The following is an 18,540-nucleotide window of genomic DNA, read 5'->3' as shown; positions in this document are numbered from 1 at the left end:
AACAGTCCGGTTGCATTCCACCTTCACAAAATAACAAGCACGACTGCTATGATGTATGACCGGAAAAAAACTAGGGAAGGCCTTATATAGCAGATCCCTGCAGAAGGTTCCCATCCTGCCTATGTTGAGAGAGAAGCTAATCCCCAATTAGTACCCACTTGCATGAGGGGGTGTGGGGGGGGGGATAGGAGCGGGAGCGGGGGAAATGGGAGAAGAGAGAATAGGAAATTGTCCCTTCTCCCTTACCTAGGCTTGTATTAAAGTACCCTCTTACCACACCTTTTCCTACCCAGCCTAATTGTATTAGAACCCTCCCCCCTTTCTTATGTGAAACGTAGTCATCATATTTATATTTTTTTTAAAAAGTTTTTTTAAATCACTCTGCCTTCGCAGCCCCTCAATACCCGTTTGACAACTGGCAATGCACGCCCCCATATTAAAGATCACTCTTCCCTCCCACCACAACCTAATCATATTAAAGCTGCAGTTCAGGCAATATCCTGCATGTGTGTGTGTTTTTTTTAATAAATCAGTTCTGTAGTAAGAAAAAATACTTTTTTTTTTTTAAAACAGAAAATGCTAAAACAACTTTGAAAGACCAATTTTCTTGTATTCTATTTTAACAAGCATGCTCGTTACTATAGCAACCATTTACATTCCCCATATCTAAAGATGTCGCCAAACTTTGACGATCATTAGACTGAGAACGAATTGACCGGCAGCTATGCAGTTCTTTAGGTAATTAGAGATTGCCCACATGAAACTATTGAAGTAAAAAAATAAATTAAAAAAAAAAGGCTGTACTGCAGCTTTAAAAGGCACTCTCCCCGGTTTCACACCCTACCCCCACAACCTTAATCATAAAATAACCATCTCCTGCACCCTTCACAACCTAATCATATTAAAGACCCCCTTCCTTCCCACAATCTAATATTAAACCATCCTTTCTTTTGACCCCACCACAACCTAGGTATATTAAAAGAACCCTCTTTTTCTACACCCTTTCCTTACCCAAACATTAAAGAACCCTCCCCTTCGCAACCAGTCATTAATGAACCCCCTACACCTTCGCAACCAAGTCAAAGAACCCTCATACATACCCATCGCAACCTAATCATATTATAGAACTCCCCTACACAACCTAGTCATATTACAGAATCCCCTTCCCCGTATTGAAAGAGCATTGCCTTTATCTATCCATCATAGTAAAGAACCCCCTTCCCCCCACCTAATAGTTAAAAAACCCTCCTCTGCATCCTTATATTAAAGAGCCCTCTCCTCCCGTAACCCAATTATTAACAAACCCCTCTCCCCTTTACAACCTAGTCATAAGAACCCTCTTTACTGCCTTCACAACCTGAACCCCCTTTCCCCACCCCATCATATTAAAGAACCCTCTCCCACCGCAAACCAAGTCATAAATAAATACAAACCTTCCTCCCCTTTGCAACCCAATCATTTTAAAGAACCCCTCCCCCCCCAACCCCCCCACCTAGTCCCCATATTAAAGAACCCTCTTCCCTCGCCCTCAATAAATACAGTAGCAACCTACGAAGTCAGAAAATCATTTGTTTATTTTAGTATGCAATGTAATGCTTAGGCACGTTGCATGGGAGACTACTTCTAAAATTGTTGGCCACTGTTTAGAGTTTTCTAGTAATCTCTTAAATACTGGTCAGGGAAGAGCTCTCACAACCAATCAGAATCTATTAAATGAAATAAAATGGATTTACATCTAAAAACTGTGCAAGAGGTGAACGTGTTACCCTTGTAACCAGACTGTGGCAATACAACATTGCTTTTCCTGCTTCAAGAAAGTGGATTGGTTTTTAAAGGAATATAGAAACATTATAAATTACATAGAATTAGCTTCCATAATCACTACCTATATACAAACCAGTTGGAAGGTGGGAAAGAAATAAAAATATAAAATACAAATAAACACACTGGTTTAGAATTTGTATATGAAAAAAAATAAGTCACAGATCAGTACAGAAACAATTGACATGCACCTATGCAAAGTTGAACTTTATCTGGATCTTAACATACAACTTCACCATAGAAATGCATGTGCTGTTATTACATTAACACGGGGTTTGATTAAACGCATAGAAAACTAACAAAGTTTGCATAAGAGGTGAAACGGGCAGGGGAGCCATTAATTCTGATAGTGTTGTTCACCTGTTACTTAAGCTAAACGAGACCAGACAGAACGTATGGCTTTACAGCAACATCAATTTGCCAAACCAAAGTTGTAGCAATAAATACTTAAAATCTCTACTGATAGACTGTTAGGAACTTAAAAAAAAAAAAAAAAATAGACATCAAAAAATATTACATAAAAAAAAAAATTGCAGCAAAAAGGTGGAAAAAAACCTCAAAAATAAAAAACACTCAATCACTAAATCTAACATTTACAGGAAATTTCTGAAACTTAAGTTTGCTGATCTGAAGGGAAAAAATATATATATATATTGTACATGGTATGGGATATGGGGAGAAGAATAAGAACTGGTAAATACTTTGGTCACACTAATTGTCAAATAGTTATGCTTTCAAATACGTTAGATTTGTGTATACACTTTATAAAAACTATTTTTACAACCATTTTAAACCATAGTATGACTACTATTACTGAAGTGGCGAGTTCTTATTTTTCACAGGGCACCGATTTTAAGAATACAATACAATATAAACATACACAAAAATGTCTTATTTGTCAATGTGCAATATTTTTACACTTGAAATTCTGTACAACACCTTAAAATCTAGAAAAGAAGAAGAAAAAAATAAAACAAAAGTTGCTGGTCCTGATCCCTTGCAAAGTTAGTGCAGCAGTGACTGGCTGTGACAGGCTTTCGCTGAAATCCTCAAGTAACGCTACTTTTAACCCATGGATATCAGTTCGCAGTCTTCAACTAATAGTAGACATCACATCATACAGGGGCATTTGCAGAAGCTGCATCTAACACAATTTGCTCTGGAGTTCTAAAATAAAAATAAGAAATAGGTCAGTGAATGAATTAATCCCCACAATGTGCATAAAAAGGCAGTACATAAGTATTTTTGTTGCGGATCTATTTGATTAATTCGCTTACATCTTGTAACACATGGCAGCCTAGTTTGGGCAACAAAAAGTATTTGGGTGCTAAAAATCGGTTGTACATGCAGCCGATCATTATTAGAAGTATTAATTAATGCAAGCTTTGTGAGCTCGTACACCGAAGCCATCTGCCCTCAAGACGGAGCTTGTAAAAAGCCTGCTTATTGGCACTATCCAAAAATGTGTGATCGCATGTTTATAAACGCAATCTGCTATTTAGCTACTCGCCGCAGGGGAGCGAATACGAAGAGTGTCTTAGTTAATTGTTTTTCTTCTAGTTCCTCCGTACAAACAAATTAAGCTGTATACGCAGTGGTAGGGCAAATATAAAAGAACCAACCCACAAATACTCTTCATAAACCCTTATAACTCCCGAAAACCCAGGCGGCTGAGCGTGTACACATTTGTACAGTCAAAGGAAGTAAATTAATTGGTATTGAAAATCTAAAATCATACTGTACTATAATTTGCCATCCTTTGATTTACACAACTTAATATGGCTACCCCCTGATGCATCAGGAGGGGAAACCAATCAATCATTTTATATGAATGCATTTTTAGAGCTCCTTATGGCAATAGAGCCAGTTGCAGAAATGTATTTTCTGGTGGTAGCGCTGCCTTAATAGCTCAACATTAAAGTATTTGGTAGTTCTGAAGAGACCTGTATGGTCTAAAACCTCCTGTACCAACATTTGTTATTGTACTTTGCCTTTTTACCTCTGTTCTTGGCTGCTACTATTCTGCTGTGAAACGGGAGGATTTTCCATAGCTGCATCAAAGTTCTCCACCACAACATATTTACAAGCAGAGTCATGAGAGGTAGACAGTTTCCCTTCCTCACTGCAAAGGAAACACAGCAGGGCTTTCATGTATTTGTGCTCATACACAGGATTTGAGGACTTTAAAGGGTACAAACAATATTCATGCAATGGGCACTTATGAGCCACGGATGAGAACCAAAAGCCATTCACTTTCGATACAGTGGAGCTTGGGCAAAAACAAAAACGTCCCACGTGAGCTTTCAACATAACCATGAAAACCGAAATGTAAACTGTACAACGCAAGGTGGTCATTTGAGCATACAGGGAAATGCATGGAAGACCTGCACATGTTACACAAGGTCCTTTTAGGTCATGATACATACCAATAGGATTTCAACACTCTGAAGCCAATAGTGTGCAATAAGGAAAAGAAAAAGGAGGAGAAGTAGGCGTAAAAGAGGGCTTATTTACAAATAGGTGCTAGTGTGGACAACAGCTTAATGTCATGTATTTGCCGATACTATATAAAAGCAAAGTGTTATTGTGACCAGCAAGATGCAAGAGCAAAAAGGGGGACCATCACAACCCTGCATTTACATACCACTTCACAGGAGACAAGGATGCTTTTTGGTAGTAAAGTTACACATTCTATAACTGGCACAAACAAGCTCAAAGTATCACTATACCGTCCAAATCATGTTGAACAGCTTATTGGTTTCTTCACCAGAAGCAAGTCACAAGTTCACCTTGTTTCATGAGATTTAATTTGTGTGCAGACATTTCTAGTGCTTTTTGGGAAACCATAAAGGCTGCCGTCCAATGTGACTCCCTCACGCCAGCAAGCAGCTGCTGAGCAGGACATTCCACTTTCGATTGGACTAAACCTTTTATTTTCACCGGCACCAAGACTAATCTCAGGGAACAATGACTAAATCTTTACTGTACCGATTACGTGCATGGCCCTTACCAAGGACGTAATGGACACTTGCTTGTATTCATGGGGCAGATCGTGTATACCACTGAGAAGCCGGCCCAATCCATGGTTTTATAGTCATGCGATCGCTCCGATAGATCACATGGCCAGAAGCGCCAGGAGGTTCCCCAGCACAGGTTAAGTTACAGATTCCAGCAGACTTTCACCATTTACCCTATTGATATGCAGATACACATCACAGAAAACACAGCAAAGCAGTTAACTGTGCACCGAGGATGAAGCACCTAATCACTACCCAAACAAATATTAAACATCAAAACTGCTTTGATATTCCTTTAATGGAAGAAAAAAAAAAAAAAAAAACACTAGTTCTCTATTCTTTGGAATAGTTGGGGGGAGGGGGGAGGAGAAATAACACATACAATTGTTACTCCAATAGATCTAAATACATTTCCTGGCCTCAAAAAACCCAACAACATGAAAGAAAGCTTAAGAATTGGGATAAATAACGTGACTGTGCCTAAATCGGAGCGGATATTGAATGCAAACATGAACACTTAATTTGAGTTTGAAAATAAGTCACATTACCTTTTAAACACTGCAGTCTCTGTTTTAGCATCTACAGTAAGGCTGAGAGTTTCCTTCATACTGCCATTCATCACCGTTTCGGTGATTTGATCAGTATTTTCCACTTCCTCTTCGCCATCAGAACAGGCGTCCATGGCAACGGTACCTGGTGTTAGAGACAATAAAGTCTTCTGAACATACTAAAGAAGCAATGCCACCGGCCCCTACTGAAATTGATGGTCTTCATTCCCACAAAATGTGAAATGGGGGTAGCCCCAGAGCTGAACCATTTATATATTTTTCCCCAAAACCCCTTGGTTCCCAAGATATCGACCTGTGTGCGCCAGTGTTTCTGGTCCCTTTTGGGAAATCAATATGGCTGCCGTCCAAGCCTTCCTCCCAGAGCCTATAGAAAGCAGCATATATGTCAGAAGAGTATGATGCTGCAGATCCCTATAGGATGCCCATGGCAGCCATCTTTGCTTTTACTGCAATGCCGTCAATGGTCCCTCACTCTAGAACGGGGACAACTACACAATGGACTGTTGCAGGTGCTCCAGCAGAGGTGGGATTAGCAATACTGGACAATCTGATACTGGCACAAAAGAAAACCCACACACATTTGTGAACCAGAGTGTACCCAGAGCTGGGAATATTGTGTTATCTCCAAGAGAACCCACCCATTCCAATTCTGTAAAATAAATAAATACGCCAATTGTGGATTGCAGTTTTAATTAAAACAATACACAATTTGTGATCATTTAATACACATTGATAAATCCCTTCAACATTTCCATCCCAAGTATAATTTTGATCAGTGTCTAACAGGTTGGGAAACTACAGTAATACTCAACCTTTACAGAGTTTAGATAATTAGAATAGTTTACTTGGAGAAGGAAACACAAAATCATGATTAAAACCTAATGAGCACTCAGATCCTAAATAGCTCTAATCTGGATCAGAGAAATATATGCAGATGTTAATTAGCTACGGTCCTACACTGTTAATGTTAGTCTGACCAACTGAACACAGCATCATATATGTATACAGCCTACACTTTTGATCATGTGCCCCAGATCATAGGGGACTTGGATTAAGAGGCTTTTCTAAATACCTGCTGCACTTATACCTACGTGGCTATATTATATTAGGATAATATCTATATCATGAACCCTCACAGGGTTGTGTGTCTGGCTCTATAGGACAGAGTATATAGATATCCATGTCATATAAAAATATTACTTGTGAGCACATTCACATGTCTTAGACAGGTCTGCATCCCTGCTTTTCAACATTAATCACCTAGCCTACAGGGCTTCCACTGCAGCAAGGTATCCTGGGAAATAACATGCAAATGAGCAGTGTGCCACCTTTTGTCTCAAGTCCATTATTACATGGAACCATTAAACCAATGCACGCGCTTTTAAACACAGCCAGGGATGAGATGCAAAGTCAGTGAACCCACTCACAGACAGACTGTTTCGACCTTTTGGGTCTCGGAGTGTGTGGTTGGTTGGACGGACTTTGCAATTTGAGACTTTGGGTACGTCACCCACCATAACCTAAATAATGTGTGGTGAAGAGAGACAGACACACACACCTCTAGTACGTATTTTGTCAAGATCAGCAGAGCGGAGACCATCCCCTTTATCTATTTGAAACTACAGAAATAAGTAGCTTTCCCTTTCAAATGGAATTTTGAAATGGATGCCAGATTGTAAAAGAACTTCAACTACTAAAATGTACTTTGAAGCAGTCAGAGTTGGCAGGGCAGAGTACCAATGGATTACCATTGTCCAATGGAGAAGCAAAGTGTGACTCACTGCTTGCTCATTTGCCATTACCCAGAATCCCTGGCTGCAGTGGAAACATTGTATGCCAAGAGATAATAGGGAAAGACCCGGATGCAATACCATCTGAGACAGCAAATACAAATACCACTTGTGTGTACATTTGCATTTTACAGGGATCACGTTTTAGGTTTGTGTATGGCTGATGCAGCAAGCTTCACTGTTCCTCCAGATAACATTCTTTTATAGCTCAGAATACCAGCGTTTCCATATGACTCAATGAAAGCGATGAACACCAAAGGGTCACAACATAAACTCCCAGAGGAATCTCTGCTACATCTGTATGCATTTTAGATTAATAGAGAAAATAAATACTAACTGTAGGCCAGATTTCAAAAACAGCAACAATTAAAAAAAGTATTGGATACCTCTACATATGGTCACATTTATCCCAATCACTGTCAATTGTGTAGATCATATGGCTCTTCTTGCATCATCGAAATGCAAGTAGAACATCTCAAGTCCACCAAAGGACATTCGGAATCTGGACAGAACCTCCTCTCTCCATAGCATGCAGCTATTAAACACAATACATCTCTGCCATGCTTGTCCAAATCTTCTACCTTAACACATGTTCATTATACTCTGATAACATACCTGCCAACTAATCTCCGGTTTAAAAATATAAAATAAATGCACCCCAAAAAGCCAGTACATAATCACATTTGCTGGTCTGTTAAGGTTTAGTACAGCAAGATCTGAAGCACAGATAGTTTGAAATAAGATCTCACAGTTGACCTGGAATTCCTCTTAGGCAACACTGCACATAAACAGTTAATATATTGGCACTTTATAGCCATGTGTTTCCACGATTGATCTAGCCCTAGATATTTACCTTCAGTTTGTGCCGAGGCATTTACACTCAGGGGATCCATGGGCTCTGTGCTAGTTTCCATTTCAACTGGGGAGTTGCTCCTTGCAGAATCCTTTGGACTAAGGGGATATGAAAAAAAAAATAAATAAAAATAATAATAATAATAATAATTATGACTTGGAATCACAACAGTCATCATAGCAGTTCCAACGAATGAGTACAAAGACCTGCCAAGCCACACCAGCAGAATACGCTCCTATACCAAACACCCCTGCCCTGATATTTGCCACCAACAAAACACCGTTTGCCTCCTGTTTAAAAGCTAGTCTTCGGATTTTAGGCCTGTAAGAGTATATTCTGGATTACATACAGAATAAATATTTGTGTGACAAAGGTCTGCTAAAACATCCATTATCAACATTGTGTGCCTGTCATTGCTGCAGATTCTCCAACAATACAAAGACGTCATGCTACAGGATTTCTTCCAGATAAGCGGGAGACGCCCAGCAGTTACTATGTGCCTTTCAAAGATAAAAGTGGCCAGCTACAGGCATTGTCCAGTCATTATGAAACAAGTGACTCTTACTGATCATTATTCTGCTTATGAACAGCTTAAGAAGTTATATATGGGGTTGCCATCTCATGGTCAACTACTACATCTACAGGACTGTCCTTGACAGCAGAAATAAATTGCCAACATGGCATGAGGGACATACCAAACATCGACTTTATTGGCAAGGACTGCTTTTAGGGTGTGGTGTACCAGGAAAAGGTTTTTTTTTTTTAAATATACATAAAAGACAGGGTTGGTCTGTTAATGACGTTGCATCCAGAATTGGGCTGGTGTGTTTTTACGCAACAAATTGCAGCATATCCTGTGATGTATGTCAGCTGAATAAATCATTTATTGAACTAACTTATTCAAGAATTTGTGTGTCCAGCTATTTCAATATCCTGGTAGTGGGCTAAATCTCAGACACTAATGATTGTCCAATTGCCACCATTTTAATGACTACGAATGTCACACTTCCAGGTGTCATCAGCATCTTTTTTTTTTTTTTTTTTTTTTACAGTACTCCTTACCCCCCAGCATTAGTAATTTAGGTTACACATCTGCTCTCACTAATTTGCCGTGTTACTGGACGGAAACATTCTGGCTACGCTTAGGCCTTGTCCAGGGTTGCTGCTTGCTGGCAGAGGCGCGCTTCCGCTCGGCACTGAGCCCCTACAGCCACAATTAGAGCGGCTTTAGTAGGGGCTCGCCTACGCTTCCGCAAGCGCGCGGAAGCGTAGGTCTTATCAGATTTTTACATTTCAGCGCTTGCCGGAGCGCAGGGCCGGTCACGTGAGCGGTTCGCCCAATGAGGGCGAACCAGCTCCGTGACGTCACTGGCCCGCCCCCTGACGGCGCGCTAAGGCCAGGGAAAGCACCTGCTTTCCCTGAGCCTCAGCACGCCAGCGGGGAGCTTGGCCGAGGCCTTATAGGGGGAAGTTCAAAGAGTGGAATGTCCCCCATCCCAACCAAACTGGTTTAAAGGCTTTAGTGGTCTTCACAACATTGATAGTCCGCTTCCATCTTCGGAAACAGGGAGGTTCTTGGCCCCTTCCTATCTGACCTAAACTAAGTCCATCTTCTCCCAAAGCATCATTTTAACCACTTGTTCAAGCTCCTTGTGCCAAGCAACTCAACCTCTTCTGCTCCTATTCTAACTTCTCCTTGCCAGATCTGCCCACAAGTGGACAATATTAATGGCTTTACAATGAGAAGTCCCACTTAAGACCAAAGTGAAGCAGTGGCAGTGATGCAGTTGATCCCTCTCCTTATATTCACACCAGCGTTTTTGAATGTTTTAACATGAATGCTTCCCTGGCAACAAGAGGCTTTGGAAGGTTTAAAGAACACCATAATAAGCTTGTCAAGTTTGCCGCCTCTCCTTGTTATCAATATCAGAACAGTGGTACTTGCTCAAAGCATAATTTTTTGGGAACACACAAGTTTCTTTTAATAATACTAATAAATAATAATAAATAATAGTTTGTTCTTGTGTAGCACTGCAAATTTTACGTTGCGCTTTACAGAGACATTTTGCAGACAGTCCCTGGCCCTTGGAGCTTACAATCTATGTTTTTGGTGCCTGGGGCACAGGGAGATAAAGCAACTTGCCCAAGGTCACAAGAAGCAGACACCGGGAATGGAACCAGGTTCCCCTGCTTCAAACTCAGTGCCCGAGTCAATGTCTTTACTCACTGAGCCGCTCCTTCAGCTCTTTTCACTAGCTGCACGGCAAGTGGTTTCAGTTTCTGCCTGCAAAGTGGCATTTGCCCATGTAACCCAAGCTGTGCACACAATACTCTGAGGAAATACACCAACTTGCCTGAGAGACGAAGTAAATTCTGAAAAAGAAGCCCAGCCACTTTCTTTGGCCGACGATGGCTCCTCTGTGCTCCACACGTCGGATCCAACAGAATCCAGGTTAGCCACGTGTGCTGTTTCCATCGGGATATCAAAACTTGCTGGCCAGTTGCTCGCTGCAATAAAATAAAAAAAACACATGTAAGCAAATATTTGCTGTATCTTATGGCCAAGGTTGCCATAAGGGTTGTGGCAGTGTCTCCCGGCATCCTGCTACATTTTCTCCCTCCAACTGCAGGCAAGATGGCTGTGCGGCGTCAAATGACACGCGTTGCCACGGTAACCAGACAACGCAGCGTCATGTCATGTCGCATCTTTTGACGCCGCGCAGTCCTCTCCACTGTAGTTGGGAGAAATTGTGGCAGACTAAGGAAGGATGCCAGAGACGCCGCCGCACCACACCCCGCCACCTGGAGATTGAGGACGGTAATCCGTAGCCAAGTTCCCAAAACCCGGAGAGGTGGCAACCCTGCTCATGGCTTTTTGACGAGCAGATGATTTGTTGATCTGCATTGGAACGGTATCGGGGCCACATGATGCACGGGGAGCATTATTTTGCCGGTCTTTGCCATGGGCGACAAAAGGGCAAAAGCAAATAGATCAAGTAAACGCATTGATTTAGTGAGGTGATGTCACATTGGACTTCATGGTCACGTTAACTTTTAAGCTCACTTGTGAGAGGAGAGGGGATATCATGAAATCAGGTTTTTTTTTAATTTAAATAAATATGGTGTCATCTATATATTTTTTTAAAAATGCCACAAACCACAAATGTGCCTCAGTCAAATCGATCCAAAACTTGTGATCAACTACTATATATTTACAGATTTGAGGAGATTAATGATAAAGCCCATTAGAAAGCAGCAAATCTAAAAAAAGTCCTTCATAAAAACCATGTGCTGTTATAGGAACAGACTTCTTTACACACCTTCATATTCCTAGCACACGCTATCCACTTACTTTCATTAGCATCAACTTCCATCTTGTCTTCTTGGTTGCCCGTGCTCGATTCAAACAATCCCTGTTTAACAGAGTCCTCCTCTTCGGAATCTGTGCTCTCTTCACTATCTGTGCTTCCTGAGCTATTAAAATAGCAGCAGTTAGGGCTTTATACAGAAATCAACAGCATCTTCTTAACAGCAGGAGTTTAGCTCAATGTTAATATATTTTTTTTTTAAAAAGGGGGGAAAAGTACCAAGTGGTTAAAATCATGATTTTCTTAAGCTCTAGTTTGAGTTTACCATGGTAACCTTTAGACTGCTGGGGAGAGCTTTAATTGAGCTCCCTGACACTTAATATTTCAAACCTACCGACCTGGAGCATCAGTTATAAATTTAAAAAAGTAATACATAAAACAAAATAAAAAATTGAAAGTGTTGCAAAGGGTAGAGAACAAAAATCTCAAGAAAAAAAAAACAATTAAATGCTATGGGCTATTTCTGTGCTGCTTTAAATGAAAGACCAAGTAATTCTTATACTAAGTTACGGCAGCAGATTCCAAAATGCTAAATAAACGTACAATTAGTCCGCTACAAAACACAGTGAATTGCATCTAAAGCTCTCCAGCCTTGTGTAGAACAGGTCTGAAGCAGCCACTCCCCCCATCCAGATCGATTGTTATAAAAAGTGGGGAAGGGCATGCAATTCTAGTGAAAAAATAAATTGGTTTTACAAAAAGCGGCATTGGCTTTTGCCTTTTTTTATTTTATATTTCATAAATACATGCAGCAGTTCCTAGTCTTTAAGGCAATGTAATTATCCAAGCTGCTGATCAATCCATTCTGTGATCGATCAGTAAAGATACCATTTCCCAATATGGCTGCCTATTTTATATATAAAAAAAATAAATTAAAAAAAGGGAAGTGTGGTGGTTTCTTAAACTGTTGCTGAAGCAACCCAAAGAAATTTAATACACTAAAAACACAAAGAGAGAGGAGGGGTGTGGGGGGTGAATAAAAAAATAAAAATGCAGTAAGGTGTATACATACATTTGCTCTCCACTCATCTGCTGCTCCCTACATATCAGCTTTGATTCCTCGTTATGCCCCTGCTCGTCTCCTGCGCTCTACCCATAACTGTCTCCTCTTGACCCCTTTCACCTCTACTGCCCTCTCCTTGAACCTTTCCCCTCACTGCCCCTTAGCTTTGGAACATACATACCTCACCTAAAGGAAGCATCCCAATATCCTGCACTCATGGCTACGGTTCCTCACCCACTTCTATCAACCATTATGGCCAAGCATTGCCATCAACTGCACTTATTCCCTCACCTGCTGTCCAAGTCTCCCAATATACCACTTGGAAAGCAAATCTCTGCCCTGGAGAGCTTACAATCTTACGGTCTGACTTTGGTGCATTTATTGTATTATTAATTCTCTGTACCTGTATTGTCTTTGTAAAGCTCAGAGTACACTCCGCGCTATATGAATAAAGATATACATGGACAAAAAGGATTTTGAAGGTAACACTGCTTTAAAATGGTTATAAATCTTATGTACCTTGATCTTCTTTTAGTCTCTGGTGTGAATGCAAGGTTTTTCTCTTCCCAGATGTCTTCTTCATCAGAACCACCATCATCAAATTGCTGTATTCGCTCCTTGCAGCATGCTTCAAACAAAGCTATGTTAGCCTATAAAGTCACAAAAGGATATTTCACTTGGGGGCAGAAAACATTTATTTATGGTTAGCTGAATGTTGTGCATCATACGTAAATGTAAACTTCAGTTCCTCTAAACCGATTCAGTTGTAGGAGGTACAAACTACACTGCAAATATTGTAAGACCAAGATGCAGGACACGAAAACCTTACCATGATCATTACCTCAAGTGTTACTACTCAACGCTAAACCAAAATATTTGGATATAATAGGTTACAGACAAATATATATATATTGTACTTACGCTCTCATTTGCATTAAGTGTAAAGTTGATGTCGGACACACGATCGAACGAGACGCTAGAAAAACGAAAACAGTGTATACAATAGAAACTGAACATTCAAAACAGGTTATATATATATATATATATATATATATATATATATTAAAAAAAAAAAAAATTAAGTAGCCCAAGGCTGCCGTGTAACATCCAGTTCACAGTTCAACTGTGGCAAAAAAAAATTACAAATCTTCATTGTGACATTGTGGCCCAGCCATATTTTTTTTTTTTTTTAAATCCAAGGCAAATGCAAAGTGGGAATTTACCTTAAAATCAGCCCAAAAGCATGCAAGTGAACTACTGAAAGTCAGGGTAAGGCATCCTGGAAGATTGGATTAGTGAGGGCATCAACATTTTAGCCCTAAAGAGCAACCATGTGCATGAGAAATCTTAAAAACCTAGCTAGCTTAATGCGGTCAGTGAATCCGTGTTAACAAGTTATAAAAATGACATGTTTAGGCACAAAAAAAAGTACGGCATACTAGAGAACAAAAAAATAAATTAAAAAAGTACTCATGGAGAAAATTGATCTGTTCATTATTTTAGATACAGGTGGGAACACAAAAACCTATAGCGTGTAACTTTTCTTTTGACCAAAATGTAATGAAAATGCAATCTTAAGCAAGCCTATTACCAGCTTCTGATTAGTAAGACTATGTGTGCTTTGATCACAGCGTCAAGAATAATGGGTGCATAAGCAGAAGAGAGTGTTAGAAACCCACCAGCAAACACCAAAACCAAAGAGGAAAACCCACAATAAAGTTATACTCACTTCCCAATGTCATCTTGGTCAGCAAACTTCTCATCGTTGAAGCCAAACTGGTCAATAAAATTGGACGTCATTTGTTGCATCTGATAATCAGAAAAGGCCTGGCAACCCCAGGACCAACGACAGTGGTATAATATTTATTCTAAACTGCTCCTGAAAGAAGCTATTTATCACTGTTCTTCAGAAAGGGCCCACACGGAGCAGGGGCTATGCACCACGGCAATTTTGAAGCAGCATTTTGATGCATTGCTCCATTTGTTATTGCAAAAAGTGCCAATTTTCCACATTGAAGTTCAGTTCATCTCACCTTCCTAGGTGGGATGCAGGGGGTCTCCCGAGATGAACCGTGTTAAATTTCAGCTCTAGCGACCCTCTGCTCCCCGAGATCTCTAAAGGCGATGCCGGTATTTTGTGCAGGATTACATATCCATGGACCAATAGGATAAGGGAGAGGACATTGCAGCTTCCTATTGGCCCGGATGAGGGAGGACCCTTAAAAAAGCAATAATGCTCACCCACCTGAGGCTACTAACGGCAACCCCTTCAGAGGAATCTCAAAGAACAGGGGGTGCCAGAGCCGAAATCAACATGCACACCCGGCTTCGCAGCCAGGGTCGAATAAATTATAACCCAGACGAACATGCCACTTAAAAACTGCCAGATTTTTTTTTTAATCCAATTGAAGGGATGTAAACAGGAACCCAATTTGCCTCATCTCATAATCTGTCACCGAACTCCTCCCAGATTCCCTTTGACACATGTCGCAAGCCGACGCATATCGAACGAAGACTGGAGCGTTGACCAAATAATGCAGGATAAATATGGCACTTAATTTTGCTACCAAATTGCCTTCGTATTAAGCGCCCAAAATGTTCTTGAGACGTATACTACATATTTTAGGGATGACATGACTAGAAAAATACGAGAACCGCCATCATATAAATGACACTACAGAGAAATGGTGTAGAACAGCACTGTATCACTAACCTGCTGTAACGAAGAGTCTTGCGAGAAGCCAGGGTCCTTAAACTCGATTTCATCGTCGCTGGAGGAGTGGATATGCCGAGTGGTGACCTGTGCAGAAAAGTCACATCATGCGTTAACTTTGCATGAGTAACATTACTTTATCTACCCCACAAAGTTTGGACTCGAGGCGACTGATCAAAGGCCATCACAAACCCAATTAATCAGTATGACCCCCAAAATGAGCAGCATTAACCTGCCCAAGTTTGTACTGCTGCGACAGTCAAGTAGACATTTATTTCTATTCCAATAGCCAAAAGGACTTGAACAGGCCTTACCCATTTTGGGCTTCACAAACAGAACAGTGTTTGATTTCATTGATGAGGTGCATTTACGCAGGATGATCAGAAGACCTTAGACTAAACTGTAGCAGCACAGTGCAACTTGTTTGGATGTTTGAAGAGGAGAAGAAAAAACGGTGCAATGCAAACAATTGATGAGTTCAATGGCAGATTCACCACGTGCTCCAGCTGCACTAGGGCCCGACTAGTTAGTGGCCCATCTTCCCTGCCAGATGTGCCTCTTCTCCAGGCTCAGATTCCTTGCTGGAGGGGGCCGCCCTACAAATAGAAGCGAGGCCTGACCGGACGTTGGGCCCAACTTTTGCTTCTCTATGAGGCCGCATGGGTGGGCTCCCTCAGTTGCAAGGCCCAGGGGAAGGGTGAGAGCATGACGAGGGGGGGTAGTAGACAGTGTGAGGAACATTGCAAATTCATTATTTTCCTCAATATTGGGTTTTCCTAAGGGGAAACCAGCTCGTATATTTGCACTGGGGCCCACAATTCTCTAGTCCCTCTCCAGGATGGGTCTAATTAGAAGTACGGTACAAGTACAGTAAAGTGGTCTCTGGTTTGAGAAGCCCAGAATCCTACGTAAGCTTGCATAGAAAATGGTGCCAACACATTTAGTTAATTCTATGGTCACAAAACCTACTAGATCCACAGTGTTCCTCTTGTTTGTCTCGCTTAAGGAAATTCCACAGAACGTCTCCCATCTTTCCTGAACTTCATCTGATAGTTCTGCAAAAAGAAAAGAAAAGAGGGGACATAAAATAGACCCCAATACAAGTATACATTTGGAGGTGGTCTACAGTCTATGACAACATTTTAGATATTTATAGGTGTTTTTTTGTACAGAAAAATCAGTTTTCCATCAGCATTAGGATGACTCAATACTGTACAAGAAAAAAACTTAACACGTGCAGCATGGGAAAGATTAGGATTAAAAAAAAACCTGTATTGAGGAAGACCAGATTCTTCCCCTCCATTTTTTGTTCTATAAATTGTCTCATTGCAAAGATAAAATGTGAACCAGCCACAGTCTATGCAAAGTTGAGAAAGATCAATTATACCGGCTGCTGGAGAAAGACTGAAGGAATACTAACAGAGAATGCCAGATGTAGATGCGAATAGAGCCTTCTCTGCCATTCCAGCACACTACACTAAAATACTTATTCGCATTTTGCCAACACCTGTGTATTACAGAACTACACTAATGTAGCACGTGCACTACAGATGCGCTGAAGACAAAGCGCTTTAGTGACAGCTTCCTTTAGAGGGGAGTTTTGCATAAACTTCCACATCCTGTTCTACAAATGGAATATCAGGCAGTATAAAAAAAAAAGGATACTCCATACAAAGGTATTAAATTACATAATGTCACTAATGCATTCCTTTATAGGGGCAGTTCTGAGCTCACCTAATTCGGTTCTGTTGAATAGTGTTTGGAGAATTGGCAAGGAGCTCAGAACTTGAAAAGGGGCAAACTGGTATAATACATCTCAGTGGCAGTCTGAACTTCACCCTCTACTGAAGAGGTGGAACGTGACAAATTCCTCACACTTTTCCTGGTTTCTGCCAGTTTTTAATTGCACTGGATCCCAGATCGCATTATGCTTCATTCCAGTAATCCTTTGGGTACTCATTTCACCAAGTACCGTCCACAGGACATAAAGAACTATGCATTTAGCGTAGGTACCTGCCGAGATGGAGTTTACCTTGAGACAGGGTTAGCAGGCTTTAATTAAAAATACAAAAATTGATTAAACCGTACCTTTAATATGCCGATTCACTTGTGTACTGTTTGGCCCCTTTTCAATGCTGTGAACAATGCAGTTTGCTATTCTTGTTAAATGTCCCATATATCCGTACCGTCTTCCTCCTTCAGCCCTGCAACAAGACAGGATTGCATTTGTAATCAACGGATGTCATATTTAGAACTACTAAAAAAGGTGTATTAAAAAAATAAATAAAAACCCACCTCTACTACCAAAATAAGCAGAATTAGGTTCAACTGTTACGCCAACCCATTTTTAAAAATTATTAAAGAACTTGGTTTCATTCTATATGTAATACATTAAAAAAACAAAAAAAAAAAAACAAATTCATCTTTGAGGCCCAAGTTGGAGAGCTTTTCAAACATCTTAAAATAAATTAAGACATTATTAGAATTAACGACAGGAACATGTGTTGGTATTGCAAAAATGTAAATTTAATTAAGCCACCTATTAAGTGGAGCTGCACCTTCAGGTTAACTACAGATGTGGTAAAAGCCTGCACGTTGGCGGAGCCACTGCCACGCGACACCAAAGGATTACCACCACGCATGATCCCATTCACTAGCACGGAGCCCGCTTCTCGCTCCCCCCACCACCCCAAAGCCCCGCAGAAATGTGCTGGTTTGTCTGAGCCGCTGGGGACAGAGTCTTGCCACATCTTTAGCAATCTGTCCCTTTACCCGATCTCAAAATTGTCTGCAGCGCATCGAAACTCTTAAATCATAATGATGTAATCTACAAGATATGTGCATGTGAAAGAGGTCAAGTTAATATTTAATAAACCATCATTCTTTTAATAAGAATGTAACCTCTGCCGACATTAGAACATAATTTTGCAAGCTGGTAAAAAACACACTTACTGTCTTTTGTCATTCATGGTCCAGGCTTCAAGTATTCGCTCAATTAAGTGGCATTTCAAAAATATCTATGGAAATAATGTGTGGTTAGTTTCAGGTGCAAGCAATACAGAACTTAAATACATGCTACTAATGTCTAGATTAGTGGTTCTAGAACAAGCTTTAGGGAAGGGGGGCAGGCAAAAAGGACACTTACATGTTTTAACAGAATATGGTCTCCACTGGAGTCCTGCTCACTAATCGCGCCATTGTCTGCGTTTTCAAGTGGACTAGTAAGAATTAATGCAATACATATTTCTACTTGAGTGTGAAGAAAGTTATTCCACGTGTACTTGAAAAACATGTCCTATATTTAAAAAAATAAAAAAAAATACATTACAAACAACAAAATGACAGCAAGGGACAGTCCCCTTTCTTTTTTGAGGAATTTCACTTTATTATAGAACATACATCACTT

The 18,540-nt window shown here is 40.5% G+C and overlaps 1 protein-coding gene across 11 annotated transcripts in view; it reads right to left on the bottom strand.

Annotated features, from left to right (window-relative positions):
- Nucleotides 1–1,551: 1,551 nt before the first annotated feature.
- Nucleotides 1,552–18,540, bottom strand: part of PPP6R3 (protein phosphatase 6 regulatory subunit 3) — a 38,740-nt gene continuing 21,751 nt past the window's right edge. For 5 of the 11 annotated variants that reach the window (XM_075567002.1, XM_075567007.1, XM_075567010.1 and 2 more), the window contains 15 exons: nt 18,280–18,429; nt 18,087–18,151; nt 17,223–17,338; nt 16,104–16,189; nt 15,135–15,221; nt 14,151–14,248; nt 13,343–13,397; nt 12,941–13,071; nt 11,403–11,524; nt 10,405–10,558; nt 8,051–8,148; nt 5,387–5,531; nt 4,248–4,265; nt 3,821–3,943; nt 1,552–2,988 (listed from right to left, as the gene is read on the bottom strand). In XM_075567002.1, coding sequence (XP_075423117.1) covers nt 2,937–2,988; nt 3,821–3,943; nt 4,248–4,265; nt 5,387–5,531; nt 8,051–8,148; nt 10,405–10,558; nt 11,403–11,524; nt 12,941–13,071; nt 13,343–13,397; nt 14,151–14,248; nt 15,135–15,221; nt 16,104–16,189; nt 17,223–17,338; nt 18,087–18,151; nt 18,280–18,429 — 1,500 coding nt within the window. In that variant the 3' untranslated portion in view covers nt 1,552–2,936. The remainder of the gene's footprint in view (nt 2,989–3,820; nt 3,944–4,247; nt 4,266–5,386; nt 5,532–8,050; nt 8,149–10,404; nt 10,559–11,402; nt 11,525–12,940; nt 13,072–13,342; nt 13,398–14,150; nt 14,249–15,134; nt 15,222–16,103; nt 16,190–17,222; nt 17,339–18,086; nt 18,152–18,279; nt 18,430–18,540) is intronic. The other 6 variants (XM_075567003.1, XM_075567008.1, XM_075567004.1 and 3 more) reach the window with 5 other exon arrangements.

This window comes from Ascaphus truei, chromosome 12, assembly GCF_040206685.1.
Source record: "Ascaphus truei isolate aAscTru1 chromosome 12, aAscTru1.hap1, whole genome shotgun sequence".
NCBI lineage: Eukaryota > Metazoa > Chordata > Amphibia > Anura > Ascaphidae > Ascaphus > Ascaphus truei.
The sequence above is the reverse complement of the archived record's forward strand: the minus strand, read 5'-3'. Positions and strand labels throughout refer to the sequence as shown.